Source organism: Chiloscyllium plagiosum, unplaced genomic scaffold, assembly GCF_037043375.1.
Source record: "Chiloscyllium plagiosum isolate Xiang-an unplaced genomic scaffold, Cpla_swu_hap1 HiC_scaffold_23, whole genome shotgun sequence".
NCBI lineage: Eukaryota > Metazoa > Chordata > Chondrichthyes > Orectolobiformes > Hemiscylliidae > Chiloscyllium > Chiloscyllium plagiosum.
In genome coordinates, this window is record NW_028270161.1 from 1,534,382 (window position 1) to 1,548,799 (window position 14,418).

The 14,418-nt window shown below is 40.5% G+C and overlaps 1 protein-coding gene across 5 annotated transcripts in view; it reads right to left on the reverse strand.

Annotated features, from left to right (window-relative positions):
- sema3ab (sema domain, immunoglobulin domain (Ig), short basic domain, secreted, (semaphorin) 3Ab) overlaps positions 1 to 14,418 on the reverse strand; it is a 411,101-nt gene that overhangs the window by 81,551 nt on the left and 315,132 nt on the right. For all 5 annotated transcript variants that reach the window (XM_043714218.2, XM_043714215.2, XM_087999317.1 and 2 more), the window contains one exon: positions 8,490 to 8,583. In XM_043714218.2, the coding sequence (XP_043570153.1) occupies positions 8,490 to 8,583 (94 nt within the window). The remainder of the gene's footprint in view (positions 1 to 8,489; positions 8,584 to 14,418) is intronic.

A 14,418-nucleotide genomic window follows, 5' to 3' on the forward strand; every position in this document is an offset into this window, starting at 1 on the left:
AAACCCCCCTGGTCCTCACCTTCCACCCCACCAACCTCCACATACAACACATCATCCTCCACCATTTCCGCCACTTCCAAACGGTCCCCACCACCAAAGATATAATTCCCTCCCCAGCCCTATCAGTGTTCCAGAGAGACCATTCCCTCCACGACTCCCATATCAGGTCCACGCCTCCCACCAGCCAACACCCTATTCCTGGCACCTTCCCCTGCCACCGCAGGAAGTGCAAAACCTGCACCCACACCACTCCCCTCACCTCCTTCCAAAGCTCCAAGAGATCCTTCCACATCCGACAGAAATTTCCCTGTTACTCTACCAATGTCATCTACTGTATCCATTGCACCCGGTGTGGTCTCCTCTACATCTGCCTTCTTGCAGATCGTTTCAGAGAACATCTCTGGGACACCCACACCAACCCCACTGCCCCGTGGCTGAACACTTCAACTCCCCCTCCCACTCTTTCAAGGACATGCAGGTCCTGGGCCTCCTCCACCACCAAACTGTCACCACCTAACACCTGGTGATAAATGTGGATTTCAACAGCTTCCTAATTTCGCCTTCCCCCACATTATCCCAGTCCCAAGTCTCCAACTCGGCACCGCCCTCCGGATCTGTCCATCACTCCCCCCCAACCCATCACCTTCTCCCTCACCTTCATCCACCTATCGCTTTCTCAGCTACCCACCCCATCTCCTTCCCATTTATCTCTCGGCCCCGACCCACGAGCCTCATTCCTGATGAAGGGCTTCTGCCCGAAACAGCGATTCTCCTGCTCCTTGGATGATGCCTGACCTGCTGTGCTTTCCCAGCAACACACTCTCAACTCTAATCTCCAGCATCTGCAGTCCTCACTTTCTCCTAGTAATTTTCAAAGGTTGATATTTTAGTTTGAAAATATATCGTCCTTCTATGTAAACAGTATAACGGAAAGCTTTATATCAAGCTACAATGTTTGCTTTTCTGGTCACTCTCTTTGGTAGCTGATAATCAGTGCCAACCTCTCTGATACATGTGACACGATCTGTCTGTTCTTTCTTGGCTCGAATGTTGGAAGAATGTTGCACTCCAGGGACAAGCTGACACTGTTGTTTGTTTTAGTCTTATTAAAAGCATGTTTCCTGCTGACAATGCCTGAGAGGAGTGCTGTGCCCATGCTTCTCCGACAGCAGGAGCATGTGTGGATGTAACTGACTGAGTAATGGAAGCAGAAGGAGGAAAAACTGAGGCATTGTGACAGCACACAGTTCATCCACCGCTTTGATTAAGCGTGTAAATCTGATAAACAGGGTATGCCCTCTTTAAACTTTCCAAGACAGCAGTAAATCTCATTTGTTTTGCTCAGAAACTCTCCAGGGCTCCTGCAGCACTGCCTTCCAAACCTGTGACCTTTACCACCTTGAAAGACCAGGACAGCAGATACAGGGGGATGCCAACATCATCATGTTTCCCTCCTCTCTGGGGCAATTGGAGATCGCCTCCTCCCCAACCAATGAGGCAGCTCACTCTGCCCTCCCAGTCAGGAAACAATCCTGGTTGTGAGGAAGGCAGCTGTAGAGGGGTCCCTGATTTATGAATGTCTCATTTCTAAATGCTCATACTTACGAATACGATCTCATGCAGGGGTGTCATTTTAAATATCTAGCATCTGAGTATTTCCAGTCCTTACAAATGGCTCCATTGTAACATCCTGCAGTGTGTTCCAATTTACATACAAATCGACTTGTGAACAGACTCCAGAACAGAACCTGCTCAGACCCCAAGGACTGCCTGTAATCAGGTTGGGGGGGAGGGGGGGATGTAATTTGTGGTTCTAAACTAGCAATTCATTGCCCACCACAGGGATATAATGGTTGGAAGGTTGGGAAAACTCCCCAGGGAGCTTTTCACAGGGGTGGCCTGTTGGCACAGTGGTTAGCCCAAGCGCCAGGAACCCTCGTTCGATCCCATCTCAGGTGACTGCATGGACTTTACACATTCTCCCTGTTTCTGAGTGGGTTTCCTCCAGGTGCTCCAGCTTCTTCCCACAGTCTAAAGGTATGCAGGTCAGATGGATTGGCCATGCTAAATTGTCCAGGGATGTGTAGACTAAGTGGATTAGCCATGGCAAAGGGTGGGGGGTCAGGGTGGGAAGTATTTCAGAGGGTCAGTGTGGACCCGATGGGCCAAATGGTCTGCTTCCATGTTGTGGGAATTCTATAATTGTGTAAACGTAATCGGTGAAGTGATGGAAGGGGGTGAATATCTATCCGATTCCCATTATTTCCCCTTCTCACCACCTCCAAAATGCTAACATTCCATCCTAAGAGTTTTCTTCAAGAGACAGCTCAGAAATAAGTGTTTTGAAGAATAAGTGGTGGGAGGTAATGAGGAATATAGAAGTGATGTAAATTATACTTTACATCTTCAGTCTATTTGCTCTTTTTGTTTTATAAAAAAAAACAAATTTCACTATCAATGACTTGTGAACACAACTGTAAGACGTCAACGTTTTTAAATCTCCTGTTTCTCAGAATGTACCTTTATTTGTAGATTGTTAATTATTGAGAAAACTCAACTGATCTCTTATTTTTTCATTACAGCAGAAACCTTCCCCCAATATTTTATCACATTGTTTTGCTGACAATCCCTTTCCTACCTCTCCCACTGTTCCTTTCACTTGCTCGCTTTTCTGTACTGACTGGAATTAGTTGCTGCTGGCTCAGGGTTTATCGATTTCAATGGAATAATAAAAGCCCAAACTCTGGAGAATATCAACGTGACCAGGAAAATAATGCAACACGTCAGAGTGCAAGGATTGTTTATTTTGCTTTCCAGATCCAGATTTATGATGGAGACTTTGTTAATATTAGATTTCTTGTATATCTGGGGACAATATGAAAGTGACTTAATGGCATTATGGAACTCAAAACCCGTCAAATAAAAAGCAACTTTCGGTTTTGAAGGGAACATTTCAATTTAGCAGAGGTTTACCCTAACACAAAAAGCAGCAAGGTGTGTTGTCAGGAATGACAGTTGCAGATATCATTGGAATGACAAAGACCTTTTTTTTAAAAAAAATCTCAGACTGTGGTGTCACTGGCAAGGCTAGAATCTGTTTCCCACTCCAAGTTGTCTTGACTGCGAAAGGCCTACTGAGATATTGTGAAGAGTGGTTTGGAGTCACATAGATTTGGAGATATACATAAATAAGTCCAGACAAGGACAATAGCAGTAAAAGGGACTGAAGAGGCAACTTTTTCACACAAAGGGTGGTGCATGTATGGAATGAAATGCCAGGAGGTGATGGTGGAGGCTGGTACAATTGCAACATTTAAAAGACATCTGGATGGTTACATGAATAGGAAGGATTTAGAGAGATAGGGACCAAGTGCTGGCAAATGGGATTAGATTAATTTAGGATATCTGGTCAGCTTGGATGAGTTGGACAAAAGTGTCTGTTTCCGTGCTGTACATCTCTATGACTCTATGGCTAAATATGAAGGGAATGGACTTAAAATAAAGATGACTAACAAACAAATTGAAGAGGAGTAATATTAATTGGACCAAAGCCAAATAGTTTAAAGACCTTTTGCTTACACCTGAGAAATACATATTTATATCAGTAACAGCACTTTCCTTTAATCATATACCTTATGTTGTGTTCTTACATGAGTTTTTAAGTCATGTGTGAAGAAGTAGGAATGAGGGCGGGAGCTTATTTATGAATCCCCAATCATTGACAGTAACTGTTAGATCTTTATCTGGTACTGAGAGCAGGTGCTGAACATGCACATTTATATTTAACAGACATTCAATGATGATAATCATGAAAATGTATTCTTAAACTGTCATTAAGATAAGTGTTTTAAGTATGGGGTTTTTATAGAATGGCTATGTTTTGGGTTTGTGTCTTTAATCTAGGTTAAATAGGGTTATGTCATGTGGCTTATTCTGACCTGAGTGGGTGAAGGGGGAGGTGATGACCTGTTAGTGTGGAGACCCTGACGTTCTGGGGACCAGAATTCAAATCCTACCTGGCAGATGGTGGAATTTGAATTCAAGAAAACAAAATCTGGAATTAAGACTCTAATGATGACAATTGATGATTGTTGGAAAAATCCACCTGGTTCACTAATATCCTTTAGAGAAGGGAATCTGCCATCTTAACCTGATCTGGCCCATATTTGAGTCCAAACCCACAGCAATGTGGTTAACACTCATTAGGAATGGGCAATAAATGTGGCCAGCGACACCCTCATCCCACAAAAGAACAAAACAAAAGTTCAAATCCAAAAGGAGACCCAGGCTGCTTTGCTCGGAAGATGATATAAGCTACTTACGTTTGGAAAAGATGCTTACAGCCAATTAGTCTCCAAAATTCTAAGAAGATGTTAGGAACATTGGATTTTAATGGCCAAACAGTTAGTGTTCTGTGAATAGTTTCTCAGAATTTCTACCTGATTACAAGATTCTTGTGATTCATGAGTGGTGCTGGAAAAACACGTCAGGTCAGGCAGCGTCCGAGGAGCAGGAAAATCGATGTTTCGGGCAAAAGCCCTTCATCAGGAAGCCCTTCCTGAAACGTCGATTTTCTTGCTCCTCAGATGCTGCCTGACCTGTTGTGTTTTTCCAGCACCACTCTGATCTAAACTCTGGTTTCCAGCATCTGCAGTCCTCACTTTTGCCTAGTCGTCTTGTGATTCTTGTTGACCCAGATATCGAAACCTTTCCCTTCGTAAAGACTAACAATTCTGTGAAAACTAGAACTAAAGTCTGAAAGTCTTGGTCACACACTCTCCAGGAATGTGGTGGGAGCTTGTGTTCAGATTGTGAAGACAAAATTTGTAAGGATTTGAGATGAGGCGGGAAGATTCATTTAACTTGCACAAGAGAGAGAATTTCCAGAAAGACTCGCATCATGAGAGATAGTTCTAAGATTAATAGTTACCACTGTGCCACCATGCCACTGTGCTAGGATTAGGCTGAGACAAGAAGGTAATGGAAGTTGAGAGCCATTTCAGATTGGCTGTCAGAGATTTGGATGTCGATTTAAAGGATAGCATTAAATTACAGGGAATATTTGGTTGTGCTAAAAACAAAAGGGGAAATTTATATTCTGTGGCCATGGTAAATTGCCCATAGTGTTAGGTGTATTCGGCAGGGGTAAATGTAGGATGGGGGATTGGGTCTGGGTTGGTCGCTTTTCAGAGGGTTGGTGTGGACTTGATAGGCCAAAGGGCTGTTTCCATACTGAAGGGAATCTAATCTTAAAAGTGATGGGGGAAGGTGATATTAACAGTGCTATCAAGCAGCAACTGTTCAGCAACAACTTGCTCAGTGATGCCCAGGGGCTACTCAACTCATGATAACTGTCTTCTTGGTGACAGCAATAAATAGTAACCCTGTCAGCAATGCCCACATCTCATTAAAGTAGCAAATAAAAACTACGTCCCCTCCCACTCCCTCACTGAAGAAACTTGATGATTTACATTGACTACTTGGGTGTGAACATCGAAGGTAGAATTAGTAAGTTTGTAGATGACACAAAAATTGGTAATACTGTTGATAGTGAAGACGATTGTCTCAGGCTAGAGTTTGATATTGATCAGCTGGTAAATTGGACACAGCAATAGTAGATGAAATTTAATCCTGATAAGTGCAAGGTGATACATTTTGGGAGGTCAAATCAGAAAATGATATACATAATGAATGGTAAGTCCTTTGCAAATACTGGGGAACAAAAGGACCTTGGTGTTTGAGTCTTTAGACAGGCTGGTGATGGCGGTATGCAGAATGCTTGCCTTCATTAGCCAGACGCAGGATATAGGATCAAGGAAGTCTTGTTACAACTTCATAAAACATTGGTAAGGCCACAGATAGAATACTGTGTGCAATTCTGGTTGCCATATTATAGGAAGGATGTGATTGCACTGGAGAGGGTGCAGAGGAGATTCACCGGGATGTTGCCTGGGATGAGAAATGTCAGTTATGAAGAGAGACTGGATAGGTTGGGCTTGTTTTCCTTGGAGCAGGAGAGGCTGAGGGGGATCTGATTGAGGGAGACAGAATTATGAGAGACACAGACAAGGTAGATTGTGAGAATCTTTTCCCTACGGCAGACCTTTCTAAGATAAAAAGGGCATAGGTTTAAGGTGAGGAACAGCTGGTTAAGAGAAGATCTGAGAAGTAACTTTTTTTCACCCAGATGGTAGTAGAAATATGGATTAGGCTGCCTGAGAGGATGGTGGATGCAGATACTCTCACAACATTTAATAAGTATCTGAATGAACTCTCACAATGCCAGGGCACAGTAGGTTATGGACTGAGTGTAGGTAAATGGGATTAGCGTAGTTTGGTGTTTGTTGCCAGCATGGCGGCACGGTGGCTCAGTGGTTAACACTGCTACCTCACAGTGCCAGGGACCTGGGTCCAATTCCAGCCTCGGGTGACTGTCTGTGTGAGTTTCCTCCGGGCGCTCCGGTTTCCTCCCACAGTTCAAAGATGTGCAGGTTAGGTGAATTGGCCATGCTAAATTGCCCGTAGTGTTCAGGGATGCCTAGGTTAGGTGCATTAGTCAGAGGTAAATAGAGGGGAATGGGTCTGGGTGGGTTACTCTTCGGAGGGTCGGTGTGGACTTGGGCTGAAGAGCCTGTTTCCACACTGTAGGGAATCTATGAGCATAGCCATGATAGGCCAAAGGGCCTGTTTCTATGTGGTATGATTCCACAGCCAAGAAGGAGCTTCTTAGAATTAGCCAAAACCTGGTGCCAGGTGAGTAACCGCTATGGGAATATATATATACTCCAGTACCAACCAAGGCATTTAGTCCTCCTGATTAACTGCATCCCTCTTTTGAAGACAGAATAATGATGTTAACATGAAATCATGAATGAACATTCAAGTGCAATATTACAAACTGGAATCAATAGTGCAATATTGACTCAACTTGCAATATTTTTTCTAAACATATTCCTCCCATGCTTGTTCTTATGGAATATCTGGGTTAGGAAAAGAATCCCATTCCTAATGATAAGAAACTCTCTTTTTAAAGCACATTTTCATAATGTCTTTATTTTTTTTTATCCCCCACACCATAATGTCTTTATTAAATGTAGTTTGATCATTGATAAAACAGTTAATTAATTAATGTTAGCATATTGTAACATAAGTAAGTTGAACTCAGTAAAGCAGTGTTAATCTTTCAATTAAACCTGATGTTATCAACAAGAATCAATCTGATTTATCTGACTTTCATCTTTTAGTGACCATAGCATTTTAAAACATGATTTTGTATCACAAATGAGTCTTTGTGAAGCTTTGATAAAATATCTAAAATGAGACTAATTCCACCTGAATCTGCAACATAAGCAGAAATCCCACCTCTTCCTGCTTCCCTGATCCCTGAGATCTCAAGAAATGAAATCAGATAACATAAAACTTCAAAAGGAGTTTAGAATGAAAGAGAGTATTATTAAATTTGATATGTATCCTATTTTGTAGCCATTACAAGCTGCGACAATACTCAGAGCAGATAATCTCACACTAGCTGTTCTTGTTTAATGCTGGATATGAAATATGAAACATTTGTCTGGCACTCTGACTATGACACAAATTATAATTATCTCAGTACAAGGTTCTGTGTGTTATTTTGGAGAACTGAAAGGCATGAGGTTAAATGTTGGGATGTTAGAATAGAATGTAACTCATGGTTTCAAAATTTTATTCACTCACAGGATGTGGGCATTGTTGGCTGGGCCCAGCATTTATTGCCCGATCCTACTTGCCCCTTGAGAAGGTGGGGGTGAGCTGCCTTCCAGAACCACTGCAGTTCATGTGCTGGAGGTTGACCACATTGCCCTTAGGGAGGGAATTCCAGGATTTTGACCCAGTGACACTGAAAGAGCGGTGATATATTTCCAAGTCAAGATGATGAGTGGGTTGGAGGGGAACTTGCAAGGGGTGGTGTTCCCATGTTTCTGCTGCCCTTGTCCTTCTAGATGGAAGTGGTCGTGAGTTTGGAAGTTACTTTCTGAAGATCTTTGGTGAAGTTCTGCAGTGCATCTTGGAGATAGCACACACTACTGTTACTAAATGTCAATGATGGAGGGAGTGGATGTTTGTGGAAGTGGTGCAAATCAAGTGGGCTGCTTTTTCCTGGATGGTGTCAAGCATCTTGAGTGTTATTGGAGCTGCACCCATCCAGGCAAATGGGAAATATTCCATCATACTCCTGACCTGTGCCTTTTAGATGGTGGACAGGCATTGGGGAGTCTGGAGGTGAGCTACTCACTGCAGGATTCCTAGCCTCTGACTTGCTCTTCTGGGCTGTGTCATTTTTATTTATTGCAATAGTTTGATTCCTTTGATTGCTGATTCAATGTGGTTACAATTACAATGACAATGAAAAAACTCAATGGAGCATTTAATGTAACCAGTGGTTGGAGAGCACATCAGCACTGAATCAGTTAAAGCTTTACATTCTGATCAATGTCTGGGTTTTTACTCACCAATTAAAACGGAAGTAGTCAGCAGCCTCGGGTCATAGGGGCTTTTACCTCGTCCATTCTCAAAGTGTGATGTCACGAGCCTGAATACATTTTCCTAGTTGCATAAAGATACAATGATTATTACACTCTGAATCTTCACTGAGCCAATTAATTGAGAAGTATGATCATAATTGAAAAGAGTGTTGAGAGAATTATCAACGTAGTAATGACATTTCTAAATTACTTTATTAAACAATATTTTATTGCATTCACATATTTCCTCCCTCTAAATGCCGGGAAGTCAGGTTGCACATCAATATGACAGTTAAGGCTTTTAGTACAAGTATTATAAATTGTTGGCAATTTGTAAAGATGTATAACTCAAACAGTTGATATTATGATGCATAGCCATTTCACAGAAACTGTCAGATAGAAATGAACTCTCTCTGATTTTATCCCAGGAATGGTTAACACCATCACATCATATAAAATAAATGTGTTCAATTTAGCCCTTAAGCCTCTTCCATCATCCAGTGAGATCATGAACTGATAGGCAATTAAATATCTTGCCTTTGCTCCACATGCTTTAAAACCATTGGCTAACAAAAACCTATCAATTTCACACGTAAATTAACAATTGATCCAGCATCAACTGCTATTTGCAGAAAGGAATTGCAAAATTCTGCCAGCATTTGTTCGTAGAATTGTTTCTTATTGTTGATCCTGAAAGACCCCAAATTACATTTTTTTAGATATTACCTCTTGCAGATTTCCAAAGAGGAGGAAAAAGAAAAACACTATCTACCCTGTCTGTGTCTTTTGATGGTTTGAAAACATTGATCAAATCACATCTTAGCATCCTAAATTCCAAAATATTGAATTCTGGTTTGTGAATTAACCCTTGGAATCCATTTATCAGTCTGTTGAATCTACGCTATACTCTCTCCAGGACATCGTGAGGTGTGACACCCAGAACTGCTCCCAATCATTCAGCTGTTATCTAACAAGGTTTTCATTAGGCCAAAGGTGAACTTCACAGAACCACAGAATCACAGAAATATTACAATGCAAACAAAGGCCACTTGGCCCATCATGCCCCCACCAGCTTGGTCAATGAACATCATCTGGTGTCAGTCTCCTGCTTTCTCCACATTATTTTTTATCCAATACTCCTACAGTAACATCATGAATGCCTCAGTTGAACTTGTTTCCACCACATTTCCAGGCATTGACATTCCTTGCTTCACCTTTTTGCAAATCACTTTACACCTGTGTCCACTTGTTCTTGTTCCTTTTACAATCTGTTCCTCCCTCTCTACTCTGACCAGCCAACTCATGAGTTTGCAAACCTTTATCCAATCTTCTCTTAGTCTTCTTCTCTCCAAAGAGAACAGTCCCAACTTCATCAATCTATCCTCATAGCTGAAGTTTTTCATTCCAAGAATGACTCTTGTAAATCATTTCTGCACTCTATCCAATATTCATCTTTCCTACAATGTGGTGTCCAAAACTGTGCACAATATTCCAGCTGAGGTCTAACAAGAGCCTTGTACTCAAAGTGCAAGCTCTTCACTCTTGCACTCTGCTAATAAAGCCAAGGACACTGCATGCATCATTAACTACTCTCTCGCACTGTCCTGCCACCTTTAATGAACTGTGCACATACGCACCCAGCTCCCCCTACTTGTTTTTATTCATGGCATGAAGGATTCACTGGCTAGGCCAGAGATCAAGTAAGAGTCAGCCACATTATTGTGGGTCTGGAGTCACGTGTAGACCAGACCAGATAAGGATTGCAGTTTCCTTCCCTAAAGGACATTAGTGAATCCGAGGGGTTTCTCCAACAATTGATAATGGATTCATGGTCATCATTAGACTCTTAATTCCAGATTTTTAAAATTTATTTCAAATTTCACCATCTGCTGTGGTGGGATTCAAACCTGGGTCCTCAAACATTAGTTGGGTTCTGAGTAAGGGTCACTGGGTCCCAAAATGTTAACTCTGATTTCTCTCCACAGATGCTGCCAGACCCAGCAATTTCTTTTTTTATTAGCTGGGTCTCTGGATTAACAGTCCAGCGGTAATACCACGAAGTAATTACCTGCATTCCATTTTGAATCATAAACCCTATTCCACTCTGTCTTTCAATGTTCTTCCGACCAAAAAGCATTAACTCACACTTCCCTGTACAGAACCCCATTTGACACTTGTCCACCCATTTCACCAACTTGTCAATGTCCTTTTGGAGGTCCACACTATCCTCCTCACAGTTTCCAATTCTTCCAAGTTTAGTGTCATCTGCAAACTCTGAAATTGTCCCCTGCATTACAAGTTCCAGATCATTAATATGTATCAGGAAAAGCCAGAATTCCTGTAATGGTCTCCCCAACCCCGGGGAACTCCACTATAAACCTTCCTACCTCCTGAACAATATCCATTGTCCATTATACTGTTTCCTATTACTCAGCCAAACCTGCATCCACATTGCAACTGTCCCTTTTATACCATGATCTGTAACTTTCCTCACAAGTCTATTGTGTGGCACTGTATCAACTCTTTCTGGAAATTGATGTCAATAACAGCAATAGCATTACCTTCATCGAGTCTTTCTGTTACTTCTTCAGAAAAACTTCAAAACGTTAGTTAAAATTATTTCCCTAACCCTTTCTATTCAATTTACCTTTTCTGTGTAACTACTAATTCTATTCTGAATAATTGTTTCTAGAAGCTTTCCCACCACCGAGGCTAAACTGACTGGTCTGTAAATGCTGCTTACAACCTTTCTAGAACAGAACCATAAAGTTTTCAATTTTTCAGTCTTCTGGCACTTCCCCCAAGTCTGGTGAAGACTGAAAAATTGTGACCAGTGCCTCTTCAATTTCCATTGCCTCTTCCTTCAAAATCCTTGGATGCATCTCATCCAGTCACAGTATCTTGCCAACTTTAAGTACCAACTGTCTATCCAACGTTTCTGTCCTGTCAATTTTGAGACCTTCCAGTGACTGAGTTCCCTCTTGTGTCCCTGTGGTCTGAATTATGTGGCACTGTATGGTACAGACAAGTTCAAAGTGTTAATTTAACATCTTAGCCATGCCCCCTGCCTCCAGGTGACTCCAGTCTTATATCCCATTGTACTCTTTACTTCTGGATTATAGCATTTCAGTAGATATTTTATTTTCTGTTCCTCTCTACGGCATTATAATGACCTGTGTACTGGCAATTTTAAATTTCTATGGACCTCCACATCTTTTCCTCATTTGCAATTCTAAATTTTAGTTCCAAATTGAATGACCTGATATTTGTCTACAATAAAATTCATTTGTCATTATTCTGTGCATTCATTTAATCCTTTAACATATTTTATGATTTTTTCTACTCTATTTCCAACACTACTTACCTTTGTGTCATCAGTAAAATTGAATGTGTGGCTATTGACTCCATCAAATAAGTCATTAATAAATATTTGCTGATGTCTCAAAACATGTTTTATGTTTGCAGGACTGGGTTTATCCTGCCACTTAAGGTATTTACCACTCTCTGATTCCTGCAGTAATCAGTTTCCCAACTTGATCAATAATTTTTCTTCAGTTTCATGAGCTTCACCTTTAGCTAACAGCATCTTCTTAGGACTTCATCAAATGTTTTCTGAACGTTCTTATAGATAATGTTCATATACAGTTCCTTGTGTAATACTTCAATCGCCTCTTCATTCAGCTCGATCAGACATGGTCTACTATTGACAAATTCATGCTGGGTCTCTGTGCTCAACTGAAAATGTTCAAGGTTTTCAGTTTGTTTATCCCTTATAATAAACTTATTAAAATCTAATGTTTGTATTGGCTGAACAGATATCTTCAATTGTAGGTGGACACATTCACAATTGAAAAATATAAAAACCCAGGTGAAAGATCAGGACCAGAATCCTCCTGTGGTTAAAGTCCAACTTCTATATTGTACATTGAACTTATCATCTTTGTATATGTGATTACAATTGTGTTAATTATAGGAAATAGTAAGAATTAGGTCTTAAACTGATAGTGACAAAAACAGTCAAAACAAAATAACACCTAAAGTAAAGAGAAGGATGATTTTCCCTCTTCATTCTTCGTAGAGAAAGTGAGTGTTATTTGACAAATGATGGACAAAGGAACTTTTCAAAAATTTTTATTATCAACAATAAAAAAAATTCTTTTGAATCAAGTCCCAAGAGCATAATCCTTTTGAAGGAATACCAGTTGTAACCACAGGCTACCCTTTCTTCCACGATACCATTAAAATCACTAAAGATGCTACCAGCATTTTCCCTTAGATGGCATCACTCTCTCCATTTTCCATCTCTTTAATCAATGCTCTTCTCACTGAGATTAGCTCAATTACCCTTTCCCTTCCCCATTTAACCACGCCAGTTCTACCTAAATATAATTGTCACAAGTTCCGTAGTATTAGAAACATCTGCATGTGTAACAGCTTTATTTCATGAATGGAAAATCAATTCCTCTTGTATCTGTGCCAGATGAGGCTGTGTTGTGTATTTTGGAAACAAATACATTTGAGAATGCCTCACCCTGAATTAAGTACTTGAATAGTGGTTATTGCAAATGATTCAGCCAGCGCTATGATAGAATGGGAAACATGAACTAATTATAACACAGATTTTTACCTTGAGTTTTAATTAGCTCTCTGTCCCTTATTCCAGCACTAAGCTGTTGTATCATTCACTGCAGACTAATTAGAGCTCCCAATATGTCATCCAATGTGACTGTGGAAAGATCTGTGGCTGAACTGAGCACAGTATTGTAAATGAACCAACAAAAGCTGCTCATTCAAAAAGGACTGCAAAGAAATGCCATTAAAGATATTGACATAAATTACTCTAATATTTAATAAAACCACAGTAAGGGGACTTTAGAATGTATCGATGGATGTTAGAATGCCTAAAACCTAATGATATTGCAGTCTCATAATAACAGAATACACAGAATACTTTAATGCTTTTGGAAACGAAAGATGGATTAGCCTGGATGGCAATCATCCCAACTCCATAGATTTCTGGAGATTGATCAGTTCAACAAGCTTTTTTCCTTTAGTAAGTAAAAACAATTCTCCAAGTGCACTGTCAATACAAATCTCTTTTCATTGCAATGTATTGTCAAGTTTAATTTATCACTTGGCATTTTAACATGGACAGTAACTTTTCATGAAGGTAAAATATGTGGAAATTCTTTGCCGTGGTGACGCTTTTATTTACAACATGCAACTAATGAAAGCCAAGGTTCTCATTACTTATTCTGCCAGAAATATGACAGATTTTCATTTTATCACAAATAGCATTTAAATCCTCACATGGTCCTTCTAAGAGATTATAAGAACAACGAGGGCAATTTCTTTGTTTAATTATTGGGCAATGTGTAGAATACAGTTACTTGACTGAAAATCTTAACAAAATTTAAAAATTCGCTCAGGAATATAAAAAGCCAACATCAGCTTTGAAACAAAGACACAAACTACTTAAGTTCATGAATTTCTGTCTTCATGCAATGAAACAGGCTAATTCTTGATGCAGGGATTGTTGATGGGGCAGAATGTCTCCTGATGAAGTGGGCTCCAGACTCAAGAGTTTGCTTCCTTTCCTTCTCTGTTCCCAATAAAAGATGCAGCTTGATGGACAGGTTATCGTCACTTCTGAATAATTGGTAGAAAGCTCCTTTCAGTTCCTAATGTCAATGCTGCTGCACAGCAAGGAGAGCTATTGAGTTTCTTCGAAGTGTTCTTGTTGTCCTCCCCTTCAACACTCGCCACTTTGAAAGTTGGGAAAACAAGACATATAAACAAACTTTTCACTGAGGAACATGAGTGGGTCATTTAACCTCTCAAATCTGCTTTGGTATTTGATAAGAACACCCCTAATCTGACTGTGGCCTAAACTACACCTTCCAGCCTATCCCACTAC